The sequence below is a fragment of the Nomascus leucogenys genome, chromosome 1a (genome assembly GCF_006542625.1).
Source record: "Nomascus leucogenys isolate Asia chromosome 1a, Asia_NLE_v1, whole genome shotgun sequence".
In the NCBI taxonomy this organism is placed as follows: domain Eukaryota; kingdom Metazoa; phylum Chordata; class Mammalia; order Primates; family Hylobatidae; genus Nomascus; species Nomascus leucogenys.
Window position 1 is genome coordinate 92,928,160 of NC_044381.1, and position 19,294 is coordinate 92,947,453.

Genomic DNA, 19,294 nt, shown 5'->3' on the forward strand with positions numbered 1-19,294 from the left:
CCGTCTTTACTAAAAATACAAAAATTAGCTGGGCATGGTGGCGGGCGCCTGTAATCCCAGCTACTCGGGAGGCTGAGGCAGGAGAATGGCGTGAACCCGGGAGGCAGAGCTTGCAGTGAGCCAAGATCACGCCACTGCACTCCAGCCTGGGCGACAGAGTGAGACTCCATCTCAAAAAAAAAAAAAAAAAAAAAAATCAATACTTCTGAGTCATCCATTTTGACCTAAATCGGTTAACCCAAATAAAATCAATTCCATTACTTCTTATAATGGCATCTTGTTCTCAATCTTATACAAACTATTTTTTAAATTGTTTCCTGAAAACATTCAATGATACCTTACATATCTCAAAAAACATCAAACTTTTTTTAACTTAAATGAGCGGCATAGGATTTAATTCATGTATGTGTCTAACATCCAACAGTTTTCCCATACATGCAGGGTTAACTAAAGATCGGGCCATTCAAATCTCTTCATGAACTCCCACATCTTCTCTGGCTTCCTACAACTTTTGGTGGGGCATATCAACTAGAATGCACCTGGTTACAAGCCACAGAAAATCCCAGTAAAAAGGACTTAACTTTCTCTTCATGATCAAAAGACTGGATCAAAAGATCAAGATAGCATCCCCATCATCATTTCCTCATAGGGCAATGTCCAAAGTGCGGAAGGGGTCAGTTGATATTTTGTGTTCATTTTGGAGCTCACAGAATACACTTCCAGAAGCGCTTCCCCACCACCCTGCAGCAGGGAGAAGCCTCTTGTGTCTCATAGTCCCATGTGTCATCGAGTGCCCAAGCCTAAGCCACTCACTGGCAAGGGGGTAGAATTACTGTATCTGGCTTAAACAATCAAGGTTTATTCTCCTGGGATTTAGGAGGAGGCCATCAAACACAAAACCCAAAATCAGATGTCTGTTATCCAGAAGGAAGTGGCAGAATAGCTGTTGAGGAGACGACCAACAATGACTGCTACAAGGAAGAATCTATGTTTTCACAACAAAGTACTTGGATTTCTAAAAATCTACATAACAGATGAACAAATGGAATTTGTCTGGGATCCTGGAAATGTTTCTGACTTTCTGAAACACTAGTTTTTATAAACCTGTGCCTCACTACTTATATGTTTCTTTTCAAAGATGTTTAGTGGACTTAACAAAATGATTGCCTCCAGAAGCACAGGGTCCACCAGAGACAAAATAAATCTGAGTATAAGGTCCACATCATCCCTGTTGTCTGTTTTCCTAATCAGATTAACTGCTTCAGTACTTGGTAACACTTAATTGTTAAAGGGAGGTGAAGAATGCACCCAGCCCAAGTCAGACCCCCTTGCGCTTTCATAAACCTACATATCACGTGCCATACAGTTGTCACTGTTATAAACTTATCAGTGAGAATGATTGATAAGCATCTGTTTCTCATTTAAAGGCAGGTAGAGGTAAATCCCTCTTTCCAGAGTGAATAAAACTTTTTCAACAACCTCTCACAGTAGAGACTTCCACTTGAGTTTCATTGCCCAGTGTCTCATCGTATTCCAAACCTAAACCAATCACTGACTAGGGGAATGCAATTATCAAGACTGATGGAGACTAACATAGGAGGACAGGCCTGTGACACATTTTGCACACTCTGATATCCCCTAGTGACTAGCACAGAGCAGGTACTCAAAAAAAAAAAAAAAAGATTGAATGAATAAATCCACCATTGTCCTCAGTTCCTAACCTTAATTATTTTAATTCCATGTTGAAGAGTTCACCGCTTCTCATTTATATAACAAATTCCCCCCCAAAACAGAAGGTATAGGTCCTAAAAAACTACTCTATCCTTAACTATTTTAGGTTGAGAAGGGAATGAATGAGTGGGACTGAAACTCCCTGGTCGGACTGAAAACAGCTTGTAAAATACTGTGATCTCTGATGTCCCTCATGCCAACAATTATTTTGATGCTACTTGCCCTAGAACACTAACAGTGTTTAAAAGCCTTCTTCTCCAATTCAGTACATTATCATGAAGAAAAGGGGAATTTATTTTTTAAACTTAACAAAGTGACGCATTCTAAATCAATGAAAAGTTTTCTGCATGATTCAGTATTAACGGTTAATAAAAATCTATCAATTGGCAGTGGTATAGGAAAAAACCTCCCCTCAGGTTGTAAATCACACAGATACCAATTCAAGCAGGGCCTGTCATTAGCGTATTAGGGGGGAAAATCCATAGATGATGCATACTCATTCACAAAACATCTACAGGTCTTCTGTCCTTAAGCTCATAACTCACAATAAGTATCAAATATCCTTCAATGCTACCAAATATTGCTCAGCATATAAATTTACAAAAAAAAAAAAAAAACCAACCTAAAAACCAATTTCTAGATGCCTGCTATTTAAGACATCTAGCTCACTAATTGCAAAATCTATAGAAAAGTCTGCACAGCATCAAAGCCTCGGTTGATCCTATGAGCAGTTCTAAATGAAAAACTGTCTCTTTTGCGAGTAAATAAAGCACTTAATGCAGTTTCTGGCTATAATTGTGTTTCTCCTGTGGGTTTTGAAAATGACCTTCCTGGAAGCATCAAGGACTGTAACTTTTTAGATAAGGAAACTTGTTCTTGTTTTAAGTCTATGTCAGGTTCATTCCCCTATAGCCCAGTTTTCAAAAGCCAAAGAAAAAGTAATCCAGAATTAAAAAAAAAAAAAAAAAAAGAAGAAGAAAAAGAAAGTCCTGTTTCCAGAATGAAGTTCCCTGTCAGCCTGCCTTGGGCCTTAGGTGGAGAAGCAGAGATTAAAGAGTCAGTATTCTTTTTCATGTTTCATCTGCCAGTTTTGTGAATGTAGAAAGAGAACCAGTGGCTACAGCTAAGCACCCAACTGTGGTATTAAGTAGAAAGTGTGATTCTAGCACACCCCCCTCACTTACACACACAGATACACACTCTAGTGAATTCAAAAACAATTTTTGAGTTTCTAGCAGAAGGCACCTGCTCTCCGTTCTCCGCGGCCACTGATGAAGGTACCTCCAGGAGGGGGTGAATGGCGCCACAGATGCGTCCTCCTATCGCCATGACGATAATGAAGCTCTTTGTTCGGCTGTGTGAATGTGAAGTGTGGAATCTCCGATGATCTCACCATTTCCTATTTATTCTATACTTACCTGAATGCACCATGTCTTGCAGCTTTTTAATGCATATGCAAACCACTAAAATGTCCTTTTGTGAGACACTTTGCTAAAAGACCGCTTTTGATATGCGTTCTTCAGCTCCTCTCCAAACTGAATTAGACTGCTTCCTTCTTTTTATGACACAACTAACTCACTATTTAGAATCTTTGGCTTTGATTTTGTAGAACAGCCCAACAGGAAGAGACCACGTTCTCTTTTTTTCTCCATATTTCTGAAGGCAAACTTGTACTGATTTGTTTTGATTTACTACCAGAATTATGTTCCTGCCACAGACACTGGCTTCCTTTATGTCCTTTCAGTCATCAGTCTGTGTCTGTGGACAAAGTTTTCCCAAGGAAAACTGAAATCCCTCTGTTGGTAACTGTGTGCAGGGCCACGGATGTGTGCCTTAGCAAGAAGTTCATCAGATTTGCAGTGAGAAGAATTATTCTAAGCAGTACATTTCTTATGGGCCAACCACTAAGCTCAAACCAAGAGACCAGGTGACATTTGTCAAAGATATTCGATAAAACTTAGCATCTGGTCTTGGTGGGGGTAGGGGGTGGGCAGGGGAAACGTGTGTTTGATGTAAAAGGTCACATGTTCTCAAATGTAAGCACTCTACAATTTTCTTTTGATTGAACTGTATTTGCAGCTTCCTTCACAGTTAGAGGTACGTGGTATTAATATTTTGACTTCAATAGCCAAAGACACACTTACTCATGGTATTCTAATTGTTAGCTAAGCAAAGCTGAAACAGTTCAACCAGGAGGATTTAAATCTCTCCCACTTTATCTCTATAGTATTCTCACAAGTGGAAGGTCACCTCTGTCCTCTGAAGAATACAGCTTATAACTCTAAAGCACCTATAACTTGGAGGGTGGGATGGTGCCAACAACAGCCTCCTCGTTTTCCTTCGAGCAACAACAGCCAAAAGCAACTGGTTACACCCTGGGCTTCAGAGGAGCAAGGAACGTGTTCTTGTGTGCTGGCAGAGATGTTCCCAGTTATGTCTGGGACCTTTCAAGATTCTAAGCTAACCTATGCAAGTGTATTTATCCTCTCTATGTCTTCAGGTTTACTTTGTCAAATCTAAGAAGAGGTCATTTAAAAGTTTTGGGATCCTCAAACTAAAAGTAATTACTAGAGTACAACTTTAAAGACAGAATTCTGGAGATGCTTTGACGTGATCAGTGAATTCAGTGAGAGACACACAGGCTGCTCAGCCCAAAAATTTTGGAGAGTAGAAAGTAAACTTTGGAATAAACCAAATAAAAGATGCCAGGTTACATGTTAGAGGTACCCAGACCATATGACAAGGATGTTATATTCAAATTAGAATCTCTGCCTCTAGTTTCTCTCCCTCTGTTCCTTTCCCTTTGTAGTTTGTAGACATGGTTATGACTTTACCGCTAAGCTCATTGGTGTGATGAGTATCTATCTCTTTTCAAGGGACAATTAACTATCTTTTTAAGGACTTTCAAGTAACTCACATGGTGCTTATTTTTGTTATTCCCACAAAAGGAATTTTATGAAATAAACTTATTCAAATATTCTCTCCTTTCTCACTGCTTAAACCTAAAACTTGAAAATAAAAAACAACAGCCACTGGATTAAAGAGAATCAAAAAAGTTTTTTCTGTGTTTTTCAAGTTCTCTAATTTATTACACACTAAAAATCTCTTTCAAACTGGCACCAAGGTAGCTTTTCTTCTTGAGCTGATTAGGACCACATGAGCTCAGGAAAAGCTGTCAGATCCTGCCTCTGCGCAGCTGGAATGATCCAGCTGATTTGCCAGTAGGACTTTTTTTTTTTTTTTTTTTTTCAAGGAAAGAAGCTTCATCCCAAAGTCATAAATTTATATTCTGGAGGCCCAAGCAAAAAGTATTTCTTGTTCATTTTTTAAAGAAGCTAAATTCCATTATGATTTCTTTTTTTGAGTCAGAGTCTTGCTTTGTCACCCAGGCTGGAGTTCAGTGGTGCAATCTCAGCTCACCGCAACCTCCGCCTCCCGGGCTCAAGCGATTTTTGTGCCTCAGCCTCCCGAGGGAGGCTGATGTGGGGAGAATCGCTTGAACCCGGGAGGCGGAGGTTGCGGTGAGTAGAGATCACACCATTGCACTCCAACCTAGGCAATAGGGTGAGACTCCGTCTCAAAAAATAATAATAAAAATAATAATTGGGACAAAACGTACATAATCAGTAAATCTGGAGAAGGAGTATATGGAGTTACTATTATTACTGCAACTTTTCTGTAAGCTATAAATTAAAACAAATGAAAGTTAAAAACAGCCATCTAGAGCTGGGCACAGTGATGTGCATCTGTAGTCCCAGCTCCTCGGGAAGCTGAGGGGGAAGAATCACTTGCGCCTAGGAGGCTGAGTCTGTAGTGTGCGTAGCTGGGATTACAAGTGCACACCACCACACCTGGCTAATTTTTGGATTTTTAGTAGAGGCAAGGTCTCAGCATGTTGGCCAGGCTAGTCTCAGACTCCTGGCCTCAAGCGATCCATCCGCCTTGGCCTCCCAAACGTTATGATTTCTTTTACAAGATCTGTTGCAAACCAAAAGCAACTTGGGTGATATTTTGGTAAATATGTTGTCCTAACTCTGCACTGTATCTGTAGTTATCTAGATTCCCACTGGCACGTGGGGATCTCATTCAGAAAACACTAATCCCTAGGAAAGAGTCATGATCTAAGACCAAGTGAGATTGTCTACCCTTTAGGAATTCTGTCAGACTGGCCCAGGGTAAAACCACAGGTCAATCAAACTCGTCTTCTTCAGCTGCCCACGGTGGGCTCCCGAACCTGCTTTGTGGTATTCACCACAAGAAGTCATGGGCTATCACGTGGCTCCCTGACTCCCCAAGGAAGCCTTGAGCAATTCCCTTCCCCTTCAGTCTTTTTACAAGATACCTCCTCACATCAGAAGTCACCTGTCCTGCCTCTCTCACATTTAGCTCTCCTCTCTTGCTAGCTGACCCTTGGCCTGGGTGATAAAGAAAGCTGTGTTATTATATTCATGGGCCCTAACAAATGAGTGCTGGATTTATCTTCTCAGGAAACACAGATCCATTTAGGTGGACCCAGAGTCATCCTACTGTAATTCAAAAAGATGACACCATACAGTCCCTTAGCAAAGGAGCCTTTCAGCCCCCTTCGCTACACATACGTGCAGACCACTGGGGAGGCCAAACATTTGGCTGGATGTCCATTTCCAAATTGGGATTTTCTTAAGAGAAAGTATTATCAGGAGGGAGGGGGTGATCTTTACATTGATTCTGCAGATTCTAATTTGATGTTACAACTCCTTTATCCCTTTGCCCCTTTTGTGTACTTGGCATACTGGAGAGAATTCTTTTTAAAATTTTGCCTGCTTTTGGTCAAATTCTAGTCTAGAACTCCCAGGCAGGCCGTGCTGATCTGGCCTGCCATCTCGATGTATTCTTCATGTGATTCTAAAAAGGGGCTTCTTAGTCTCTTTGCCTTTGTTCAACGTACTAGAACCATTTGGAATGATTCCTCATTCCAGATACAAAGCAGACAGAATTATACCCCCAACCACTGATTGGGGTACTGTAAGTTTTCTCTGTGAAAATAGTGGACAGAATTATATAACCCGTCGTTCGTCTATTAATAGTTAACCAGGTTGAGAGGATTTGAATAAAAGCACATCTTGTTGCATGCAACAATGGTTTGACAGAAGAGCTGTATGGCAGAGTTAGTATTTTACTGCTTTCAGCTTCACCACGCAGTTTTGTAGCCCGGGAAGCCATGCATGCAGAATGGCAGAACTTACAATTGCCTACAAAAGGAGAGTACAATGCAACCTGTGGAGCCACGCCACCAAGAGATAGGTGACAGGTCCGGGCCTTCAAAACACCCTAAACTGGTGAGGAGTTTCAGAATGAAACTTGTTATGATTTGAAACACTCATCAAAGTGAGGCCTCTTCAAGTAACAGTTAAGACATAATTACCAAATTCTACAACGGTCCCGTTAGTGTGCTGTGAGAAAAAAAGGAGAATGGAAGAAAACCTTCAAGTTTATATGTTTATGGATAATAGATGGACGTGTGATTTTTGAGCACTTTCAGAGCCAGGAAGAGTGGCTCAGGACAAGATGAGAAGAACTTCTACAGCCTTAAACACAGCTCTTTCCCAAAGTGACTTCCCTTTACACCCATCCACCCCCCTCCAAAAAAACAAAAAAAAAATCTAAATGTACTTCATGAAACTATTGTATATGAAGCACTTATTAGCCGTAATTAAATGGACAATATGAATTTACTACGTCTTTAGGACTCTGGCTTGTTCTGGTTTAGAGCAAGATGATTAATGCAAATACATATTACTTGAGATAACCATTTAGCAGCTAATTTAGCCAAATTTATTACAGCAGTTAGAGGTTTTTCATTTTAGCAGACGGAGACAAGGACATGCCAAAAGTGGGCGACGTAGATGAGTGCACACTGCCCTCTAGTGGCCAGCCAGCCGGTGAGCTTTTGCGGGGCGCCGAGTTGCTGCGATCCGTAGCCAAGTAATAACAGCAGGTTTTCCACATTTCCGGCACCCTTTTAAACCATTCCCATCCACAGCACTTTATTTCAGGGGATGATTTACTGTGCTTTCCCCTTTTACTAGCTCAGGAGTACCCAGATACAAATCAAATCCATTTCAACTTGGCGAGATTTTGGTTCAAGTATCATTTTTAACATCTGCATTTTAAAGCTCTCTTTCAGTGGGTATTTAATGGCACCGTTTCACATTACTGATTGTTTTTACTTGTTCCTTCATTTGGGGCCATATTTCAGAGTCTGTGTGGAGCTGTCGCTCTGTTTGGCTCCAGCCAAGTCAATTCTGTGCCTCCCTTAGGCCAGTGTTTCTCTCTGACTCCACTGGGGAATTTATTTTGTTCCAACATTCAGCGAAGTCTCACCAGAATCTCCCCCGACTGACCAGTGTAAATTTAGTTCGTCCGAGGACTATCAATTCTGTTAGACAAGATCAAAAGGAACAGACATATAAGGACGCGGGCTGAGATTGCTCACACTGAGGAGAAATGATCAAAGACGAGGGGTAAAGCATCTTTGGAACCATTCAAATATCCAGAATCTCAAAGAGGTCTACCTCAAAGCTATGAATAAATCACATACAAATTTGTCTTTCTTACCATCTGATGTCAAACCCATTGACAATATCCACACCGCATTAGGTGTTCTGTGAGCCAAAAAGATTTGTAGTCCTTTTATTCTTTTCACACCATGGCTGCCCAAAACGGAATAAAGTCTTGCTACAAATGCCAGTAACCCTGGCTCCAGAGCTGCCGCTCCACTGAATTGATTTGTCCTACTAATGGCATTCTATATTAAGCATACAGAGGGTCACCCTGGCTTGCTGTAGGTCCTCCCATTTTTAGACTTAAGGTTTTGCAGAGATTAAAAAAAAAATTATTTGATCCCAATCTTAATACAATGCCTCTGTTTTGTTTTGTTTTTTTCCCCAGTGCTGAATAAGGGTCAGTGTGTGACAAAGTACTATCGCTGGATGCAGAAGAACGGAGGATATATTTGGATACAGTCCAGTGCCACCATAGCTATTAATGCCAAGAATGCAAACGAAAAGAATATCATCTGGGTGAATTACCTTCTTAGGTATATTTTCTACTTCTTTTCTATTTCTGTCCTGGTTATAAAATATGCAGCCTTATGGTTAACAGCCGACATGTTGTGAATATTATCTTTTGACAGTACCTGGTGTGGAATTTCATGGCAATTCTGCTATTCTTTCCACAAGATTCAAATAAATGTGAGAAGATAAAACTATGTTGGAATGGACTTGCAGGAAAGATTTCAAGATTTTCAATAATTCTTGGTCTGTCAACATTTGGGCATCTGCAGAACTTGCTTTGGTTTTCCCACAAATGCTTAGGCCAGAATAATACAGACTTCGGCCTACAGCTGAAGCATTCAAAAAGAATCTCCTCTTCCCCACCACACACACACTCACACACTCCAGTTCTTGTGAAGATTAAGTAAAACAGAATGGGAGAAAAGTGGCAGGGAACATTATATTCCTCTTATATTTCATCCCTTTGATGCCCTTAGCATATTACATAGGGTTTGACTTCCTGGGCATTAAAGTTTTGGTAAACAAAGTGAGTTGCTTTGCCAGAATCAAACGATAGCGGTGTAAAAATGAAGGCAATTTTTTTTTTTTTTTTTTTTTTGGCCCACTGCTTTGTGATCTTTGGCAAGCTTTACTGCTCTTAAAATGTGTCCTTAACAGTCTATCTACAAGTGAGCCCAAGCTCAACTGCTTCCTAAATTCCGGTGTGAGACACCATTTCTCTCCCCTTCCCAGTCTACATTCTGCCTTTGGATTCAAACTAGCAGAAAACTAACCAAGACCCACAGATTGGGCCATCTTGAGTTTGGGGGCAGGCTTTCTGGGAAGTTCTCCACCAATCCTGGTGTGAAACTATCACAGCACTTGGCCTGGCTCCCTCCCACCCCCATCATTCTGGTCTTTGGCTTCTCCTGGCCTAAAGCCACCAAGCAGAGCCCACACGTGGTCTGAGTAGGAAAATTTCCAATAGGTCTTATGAATGGAAGTTGGTGCCCTTTGGCTGATAATTTAGACAGGGAGTACCTGAATCCCATTTTTCTTTGAGACAGCCAAATGGAGCTGAGAAGCTAACAACCATGGCTCATCAGCACACTGGCCCTTCAGAGTGTGTTCACATACTTTGGTGATGACTTGAAGGCATGAATGTGCTTGCTACCAACAGCATATCAATCAGACACTAATGATTACTGCTCTAGAGAAGGCCTTAATGTGCACCACTTAAATGAGTCTTCATTTATCTACTTTCTATTTCCTTTTTTTTTTGACCTATTCTGCTCTACATTAATTCTCTCTAAAGGTAAAAGTATGTGTATTGAATGTGGCTTTCTCCAAGGCCTGATTTCCATGTAAAGTCTCCCCCTTGTTTGTGATGTGTTCAAGATGAGTTCTGATATCAAGGAATCCTTGTACATAGGGTTTTATGGAATAATTACTATAGGGAATGCAGGTGGTTATAAAAACTCACATGCCAGACAGAAAATAGAATAAGGTCTTGTGGCACTGACATTCTTTTGCTAAGCAAAATGATATTGTGACAAAGACACCCATCACCATTAAGAATTAAACACTGGAAACAGGCACCCTAGGGCTAGCAGTGTCTGGCTCCCATGTTGATGAAACATAGGTACTGAAGTCATCTATGTGGTTGTTACTTCCATTCTGTGAGATTTCTTCCTATCTGGATCTTTCTTACTGCCTCATCAGCCTCATGGCTTCCTCCTCTGCCCACAAACGCAAGGAGTAAGAAGAGCTAAGCAGTCAGTCTCTGAATACCATTGATCTAGCCTAGGATCAGACGGTACAAACTCATAAGCTTTTGTGATTCTATTCCATCAAATCTTATATAGATAGGAAGGAAGTTTAGGTATCAACGACCAGTCTTCAACCTCAAAAGCTTCAATCTCAGGCATAGAAGACCTGTTTCAGCTGACCTAAAAGCCCTCCCTGAAGTCAATGATAAAGGACTGTAAATTATAGGGCAAGTGATCTGTGAACCCCCAAAGAAGACTAACATAGATGGGCTTCAGCAGGGGAAACGCCACCAAGACAGCCGTTCACTGGTATCACTTCTATAGGGTAAAGATCTAGTAAGAAAATCATGTGGCCCTGGCAAAATAGCAACTGCAGAAGTTTGGTTTTCTTTCCCATGTTCTTGTCTATTATTCTTCCCCGAGCAATACTTTCACGTCACTTCTTCCTTCCCAGAACCCTTGCACCCAGGCCCCAATCCAGGCTTGTCCTTCCGTGTTCTGAAACTACCGCTCCTCCAGTCTTCTTCCCATTTCCTCGTAATACTTAATAGAATTATAGACTCAGAGTATTCAGAGAAGGAGTCCGCCTTCCCACCATTAGTCTCATCTGATTATCTAGAAAAAGCTCTGCTGCTGAAGCTAATTCACGCTAAGGAGTAAATGCCTGATAATCCATTTTAGTGAATTACCCCTCCCAGGAACATTTGCAGTTTTAGAGTAGTTACTCAAACAGTGACTCTTTACTATAGGAATTTCATTAGAGATTAGCAAATGAGTCAGTAATCATCAATTTTAAGTCTCTGCTTGGCTAGCCATCATGGAAAAATAGAAGAGGCATTTCCCATTTTGAAGAAGGAGGATTTCCTTGTGCCTTCAGATTACAGGAGCCTACTCTCCTCATACATCAGGTGGCCTTGGAGTGGCATTTCCAGAAGACAGGTCAAACTGACTTAACATGCTCTCTCTTCCAAAAGAGCCTTGTTTCCAAACTAAAAATAGAACAAAAATTAAGCACATTTGTGCAAGTGAGGTTAGATCCCTTCTGTTAGGGCCTCTTTCACACTGGGACTCTCCCCACTGCAATCAGATTTCCAGCTAACAAGCCACAGGTGTACACCACATGAGCAGATGAAAATGTGATTGTAATGGGTGTGTTGACAGTTCGGTAGCCATAATCCATGCATCCCAAGGTGCACCTGTGCATCTGTCAGATCGGCACCAAGGGCTCTGCCTCCCCACCAATAGCGTGGGGGCCATCTGAGTGGCTGAGAAGCTACATCAAGGGCCCAAAACAAAGGTACTGAGGCCATGGACTCATTAGGAGCCCAAGAGAAGACATGACACACCAGGAGTCATGGGAATGAATTGTTGAGAGTACTTCTCATCCTCCCTTCCCCCAGGTGTACTGTCAAGCAGCACAGTTCCCTGACCCCCAGTGGTACCTGATTATTTAAAAGCTTCTCCATGGCTTTCAGGGAGCATTTGGGTATTCGATCGTTGCAGCAGGGTGCACCTGTACCTTGGCACATGCAAGCCAAGCTTCCGTAAAATCCCATGAAGAGCTGAGAAATGATTTCATGTTTAGTCTTTGAAACTTTCTAAACTCCAGAAGTCTGGGACAAAGAAGTGGGGGAGAAGATGGTCCAAACAAACCATGCAGAATGGGTGTCTGCACTCCTGACCAGTGCCTCCCTCCCACAGCAATCCTGAATACAAGGACACACCCATGGACATCGCACAGCTCCCCCATCTGCCGGAGAAAACTTCCGAATCCTCGGAGACATCCGACTCTGAGTCAGACTCTAAAGACACCTCAGGTATTACAGGTATTATTCCTTCTTCTCCATGTTCTGCAGTGAAGCTTGCCCACCACACACGGGGGGTGGGCAACGGCCAGAGGGCCATCATCAGCGGCAAAGCAACTGGTCACATTTCAGAGACACATATGTCACATCAAGTTATTACTGAGTCTCTGCCTCTCTCCACACACTCTTATATATAATTGTACACCACTATATACCTGTATGTACTACATAGGTATATATACACACAATACATAGAGATATGTAGTGCTGGATAAATGCATGTGTGTGTACATATGTGTATATATATATGTTTTTGTGTGTATATATACACACAGAAGAAAGAGATCTTTTGAGATCTGACAGATCTCTTTCTTTAAATATACAGAAAGAGATTGATTGTATTAGCAATCACTTAATGTCAATCCACTGGCCATACAGAAGCAGCCCTGCCCTAACCTCATAGCTAGCTCTCAGCCTCTACTAGAGGCAGGTACTAGGGCCAGCTCCAAGAGAGTCTGTGACTTTGAGCCCCAAATATTCACATTCCTCCCAAGCTGGGACTGAGCCTCTAAAGTAGGATACTTAATGGCATCAATCAATGCCTCTTTCAGGGTGCTGGACTGTTACTTATTTCCTGAATCTATGCAGAACAAACGCATGCATTTTCATTTCTTTTGGGGAAGCAGACTTCCTGAGTAGTTCTTTGGGACACAGAAAATTAGTATAAAAATGTGCTTTTCTTCCCATCCCCAGCCCTCTTCCAGAGACACACATAAGGCCAGGGAGCACCAAACTTGTAGGATTTTACAGCTGCAAGAAAATCCTAAACCTCTTCTAACCCTACCTCTTCTGCTACAGAAAGGGAGGCAATGACCACAGCTTCAAGTCCAGGCTGCCAGTCAGGCTTCATCCCTCAATCTTCAGAGGCTGTATTACTGGAAAAATCTATTCTCTCAAAAATGTGGCAGCTAGGTTTTCCTGACAACCCCCTATCATGAGGGCACCTGCGCTCCAGCATTGTAAACATGTATCCCTTCCTCCAGACCCAGCTTCAGGGAGGCAGAAGGAGGGCAGAGCACTCAAGGCAGATCTTCATTGTCTTCCTGTCCCTAAATTGCATTAATTCGAAAGTTCTTGACAAAGACATAAAAAGTTCTAGAATTGGTAGTCTCTACCCCTTTTTAATATAGTGCATAGTTGTGAACAAAACAAAGAAAAATTCCTAGCCCAGTGACTGGGAGGAAGAGACAAGTAAATAAAACTAATATATACAGTGAGTCAGCACAGTGGCTCATGCCTGTAATCCCAGCACTTTGGGAGGCTGAGGTGGGCACACTGCTAGAGTCCAGGCGCTTGAGACCAGCCTGGGCAACATGGCAAGACCCTGTCTCTACAAAAAAAAAAAAAAAAATCAGCCACGTGTGGTAGTGGGCACCTGTGGTCTTAGCCACTCAGGAGGCTGAGGCAGGAGGATCGCTTGAGCTGGGGAGGGCAAGGCTGCAGTGAGCAGTGACCACCCCACTGCACTCCAGCCTGAGGGAGAGAGGGAGACCCTGCCAAAAATAATAATAATAAATAATAAAAATAAAGAGATACAGTGAATCAGATGGTGGTAAGTGCTGTGGGGGAGAATAACTTAAGGAATAGAAAGAGGGAGAGTGGCTCTCAGTAATCAACAAATATTCACCAAGGGAAAATGCAGACTCTTTAGAAAGTCACCTTGCATGCCATCATTTTTCTGTGTCACACCTTAATCCAGGTTATTTAACCTGACTTCCTGAGTATCTCTGTGGGACTTCTTAAACTTGAGTGTGCCTGAGAATCACCTGGGGGTCACATTCCAGTGCAGAACCTGATTCAGTCCACCTGGGTGGGAGCAGAGAGTCTGCATTTGCAACGGGTGACCAGATGATTGCCAATGCCGCTGGCCCGCACTTCGAGTAACCGTCCAGCTAACCCAGGCCCTCAGCAGAGAGAAAGCCCAGGCTTTAAGTCCTCTGAAGGTGATGGAGAAGCCCGTGATGAGGACGGACACTTGCCCTGCTCCCCGCCCCAGCCCCTGCAGGTGACAGGCTGGGTCGCCCCGCTAACCTGGTGTCTTCTCTCTCTTCTCTCTCCGCCCCCGCCACCGCCGGCCCCCGGCCCCACACAGAGGACAACGAGAACTCCAAGTCCGACGAGAAGGGGAACCAGTCCGAGAACAGCGAAGACCCGGAGCCCGACCGGAAGAAGTCGGGCAACGCGTGTGACAACGACATGAACTGCAACGACGACGGCCACAGCTCCAGTAACCCGGACAGCCGCGACAGCGACGACAGCTTCGAGCACTCGGACTTTGAGAACCCCAAGGCGGGCGAGGACGGCTTCGGTGCTCTGGGCCCGATGCAGATCAAGGTGGAGCGCTACGTGGAGAGCGAGTCGGACCTGCGGCTGCAGAACTGCGAGTCACTCACGTCCGACAGCGCCAAGGACTCGGACAGCGCGGGCGAGGCGGGCGCGCAGGCCTCCAGCAAGCACCAGAAGCGCAAGAAAAGGCGGAAACGGCAGAAGGGTGGCAGCGCCAGCCGCCGGCGCCTGTCCAGCGCGTCGAGCCCAGGCGGCCTGGACGCGGGCCTGGTGGAACCCCCGCGGCTGCTGTCCTCCCCCAACAGTGCCTCGGTGCTCAAGATCAAGACGGAGATCTCGGAACCCATCAATTTCGACAACGACAGCAGCATCTGGAACTACCCGCCCAACCGGGAGATCTCTAGGAACGAGTCCCCCTACAGCATGACCAAGCCCCCCAGCTCTGAGCACTTCCCGTCCCCGCAGGGCGGCGGCGGTGGGGGCGGCGGCGGCGGCGGCGGGGGGCTGCACGTGGCCATCCCCGACTCGGTCCTCACCCCGCCCGGCGCCGACGGCGCGGCCGCCCGCAAGACTCAGTTCGGCGCCTCGGCCACCGCGGCCCTGGCCCCCGTCGCCTCCGACCCGCTGTCACCCCCGCTCTCGGCGTCCCCGCGGGACAAGCACCCCGGGAACGGCGGCGGCGGGGGCGGGGGCGGGGGCGGCGGCGCGGGGGGCGGCGGCCCCAGTGCGTCCAACTCCTTGCTGTACACTGGGGACCTGGAGGCGCTGCAGAGGTTGCAGGCGGGCAACGTCGTGCTCCCGCTGGTGCACAGGGTGACCGGGACCCTGGCCGCCACCAGCACGGCCGCGCAGAGGGTCTACACCACGGGCACCATCCGCTACGCGCCCGCCGAGGTGACCCTGGCCATGCAGAGCAACCTGCTGCCCAACGCGCACGCTGTTAACTTCGTGGACGTTAACAGCCCCGGCTTTGGCCTCGACCCCAAGACGCCCATGGAGATGCTCTACCACCACGTGCACCGGCTCAACATGTCAGGACCGTTCGGCGGTGCAGTGAGCGCAGCTAGCCTGACGCAGATGCCCGCCGGCAACGTGTTCACCACGGCCGAGGGACTCTTCTCCACGCTGCCCTTCCCCGTCTACAGCAACGGCATCCATGCGGCACAGACTCTGGAGCGCAAGGAGGACTGAGGCGCCGCCCGTCCTGGGCCCGGCCAGGCCCCGCTTGGAGGAGGCATCGTCGGCATTTTCGTTTAGACCTTTAATTCTAGCACTTTGAATTCGAGCAGGTCAGCGTCTTCTCTCGCCACGACGGTCCCCATTCCACTCCCTCTTTCTTTCACCTGACTTATTCTTTCGTGTAAAGATATGTTTATTTTTTGCCTTCAGAGGGTCAGACGACCAGTTGCCTGCCGTTTTGTCTTCTTCTAAGATGTGTGTTGGGTTGTTTTGCTTTCCTTTGCATCTTTATTAAGATGTCTTTCATGTGTATATGCCTCTGCCATAGAATACTCAGTCTTGTGGTCAAGAGAGTTCTCAAGTGACAACCATTGGGGTTTCTTCATAAAGATCTTGATATGATCAAGATGGAAAGAGACAAGCATAAACAATGTGCCCTGTTTGACTAAGTCAAATGAAATGGGGTGGTTTTTTGTTTCTGTTCCTAATTCCTTTAAAAAATAGGGGGAATAGTATTTTAGAATTTTATGCAGAATTTAATTCTCTTTTTACGGTTAAGATTTTAAGATTTTCTTACTTGCACATAAAAATAATTTGGGTTCTTAAACTTAATTTCTGGCCTGTGACTAGAATGTTTAAAAAAAAAAAAGTCGGACTAAATGTTAATTACTGAAACATTAACTTAATTTCTAAAACCATGGTGCTATCATTTATTAATCTGTAATGTCTTCATACAAAATGCAGCTCCTGGGCTGGGTTTTGGGGGAAAAAAAAAAATGTGTTCTGTCCTGGTCTGGAGTCCGTTGCTGCAGTCTCCTTGGTTAGTTAAGACAAAGCCCTCATTAACGTTTGCTGCAGGACTTAAGATTTTTTACCTCCCAACTAACAAACATAGCCTCACATTAAATTTAATGGGTCAGTAAAGCCCTTTTTAAAGGGGCTGCTGGAAAACTCAATCAAACTGATTTGAGGAGCAGTTTAGGTACATACTGCCTTTTGTTTAGCTTTTTGTTTTCCTTACTCAGTCTAACTGAGGCTAATTTTGCAACTTCAATAACACTTCAGAGTAAAAGAAGGAAAATACTTAACATGTTTTTGGTTTTTTTCATTTCTTGCGTAAAAAAAAGGAAGGTTGTATTTTGGGGGACTGGTTTGATTTGATGGAATTTCTTTCCCTTTGGTTCTTATTTCTGGGTTGAAACCAGTAAGTTTTAAAACTAAAGAATGGGTTAATAAGCTTCAGACAGATAACTGCAACTGAAAACTGCACATTAAGTAAAAAAAAAAAAGAAAAAAAAAGAAAAAGAAAAAGAAAAAAAATCCTATTTTGTCTTTGTTGCCAGAAATCAGTGTGGTGTCAAACACTCCAAATGACTGTCAAGTATAAATTCTTCTTCCACTTCATTTTTGGCAGCTGTTTGTTAAGGCATCTAATAACAGATGTGAGAACTGTAATGTGTACAATGTGTACGTGTCCTTGGCTGTCAGTCCCATTGCAGTTTCAATGTGTGTTTCTATATGCAGTATATACTAAGCTAATGTAGTTGTTTTGTCCTTTGTCTTATCTGTGCTCTATCTCTAGTCTGGAGTGGTACAGTCCCATTCCTGCAGTCCTAGTGAATCAGTGATTCTTGGGGGTTAGTGGGTTTTGTGTGGTGGCCTTCCTCTGTAATGTCACCCTATGCTGCTTCTACTGTCTGTGAATCTTCCGTTTTACCTTTTAAAATTCCTGCTGTTGCTTTGCTGGTGTATATTCTCCCTACCTCTCCTCTCTTGCCTCCCTTTCCCATCTCCCCCTCTCCCTCCTCTTCGTTCCTTCCCCATCCCCAAAATCTCTTTCATTCTCAGAGATGAAAAGACTCTTAACTAGCTCAAGGTTAATGGAGCCATTTTTCCCACAACGGAATTCTGGGTATGACTCTGTCTTCTGGAGTGCAACACAAAGCACTGAAGAATAATGCTCAGATATATTAAATAAATTGATGCCATATAGCCTCAGTTGTTAACATTCCCAGAGTCCCTTGTGCTCTACCTGTAAGCAGTGGGTGCTTTTCTTTGGTTTCCTTTCAGGTTGGCTGATGGAGCAATATATAAAGCAATTACCACTGAGACAGAAAATTCTTTCAAAGGTCAACCAACATTTTTAAGAAACAAAATGGGAGGGGATAATGGAATCTAGAATTGTCATATATATTTGTTTACTTGTGCAATGCTAATATAGTGACTCGGCTGTCCTTTGAATATCACTGTGTTGAGTAGATTCCTCTAGGACCTTTGATATCATGAGTTGGGCCCAAACCACGGTGGGATAATAACAAAAAGAAGTTAAATGCCACAAATTTTAATACTGAGCTTACTTGAAGGATTTAAGTAGGTTTAGAAGGTGAAGAAGGCCGATGGAGAAATTTACAGATTAATTTTGGAAGCTCTACTCTAGCTATCGAACAATCAAAGGAATGCACCTATCAGCTACAAAGAACAGCTAGACAGCTGTTTTTTTTCTTTTATAAATGTTTCTGTGTTGTGTCAAAATGATTTCTGGTGATTTAAACTAACAGATAATCACAGCTGCTGTCTAAATCCATAGTGTTGAAAATTACAAAATGAAAAAAAAAAACACTTCATTACCTGTGAAGACTGTGTCTGTGTTTTTAACTATTTCTTGTACAAATATATGAAAACTTTTATGAGGAGACTGGTGCCAAGTAGCTGAATAATGGGGAAAGGGATATTCTGTTCGTAAAAATCTTAGCAGTGTTACCAACTCTACGATATATATATAAAAAAATAATTAAAACGTTACAAAGCGACAGCTATGGTACATTTGTTTTGTGTGAAGCTAACCGGACCTAACTTCCTGAGTGCCTGGCTTATTTTGAAACATTTTTTTTCATTGACCATTGATAATGCTGCAAATCAGAAATGTACATACTTCATTTACAACAGGGTTCTTTTTATACTTTTGTAGATTCTCATACATGTCACATACATGGTTGTCTTTATGTAACTTAATTTTTTCATCCGCAGGTGCCATTTTCATAATAAACTTCTCTTGGATTTGTTACTATCTGGCATCATTTCTTTTACATGTAACCATCCTGACTAATGAATGCTGGTAGTATTTGTTTAAGCAGGTACCTTGGTCATTATTCTTTATTTAAAAAAAAAAGAAAAAGTAAAAAAATGCATTCATATTTTTGCTAGTTTTGGAAAAAATATATAGTTTGTGTACTGATGAGGCTGACAAGGCACAGAATAAGATGCTAATCCAAATACTACACCAAACTTGCAACCATCCTAAATTTTCAGCTACCCCAATTCATTGTCATACTGAGCATTATTATGCACATTATCAAAGCTGAACAATGGGCCTGCAACATTAACCACTATGGGAAGTGTGCATTTTTTGATTAATGCACAGTAAGTGATG

The 19,294-nt window shown here is 43.3% G+C and overlaps 1 protein-coding gene across 7 annotated transcripts in view; it reads left to right on the forward strand.

The window, feature by feature from the left end:
• Positions 1–18,928, forward strand: part of NPAS3 (neuronal PAS domain protein 3) — an 871,327-nt gene extending 852,399 nt beyond the window's left edge. For 3 of the 7 annotated variants that reach the window (XM_030813234.1, XM_030813249.1, XM_030813256.1), the window contains 3 exons: positions 8,662–8,809; positions 12,236–12,360; positions 14,492–18,928. In XM_030813234.1, coding sequence (XP_030669094.1) covers positions 8,662–8,809; positions 12,236–12,360; positions 14,492–15,876 — 1,658 coding nt within the window. In that variant the 3' untranslated portion in view covers positions 15,877–18,928. The remainder of the gene's footprint in view (positions 1–8,661; positions 8,810–12,235; positions 12,361–14,491) is intronic. The other 4 variants (XM_030813243.1, XM_030813218.1, XM_030813227.1 and 1 more) reach the window with 2 other exon arrangements.
• The last annotated feature ends 366 nt before the right edge of the window (positions 18,929–19,294 follow it).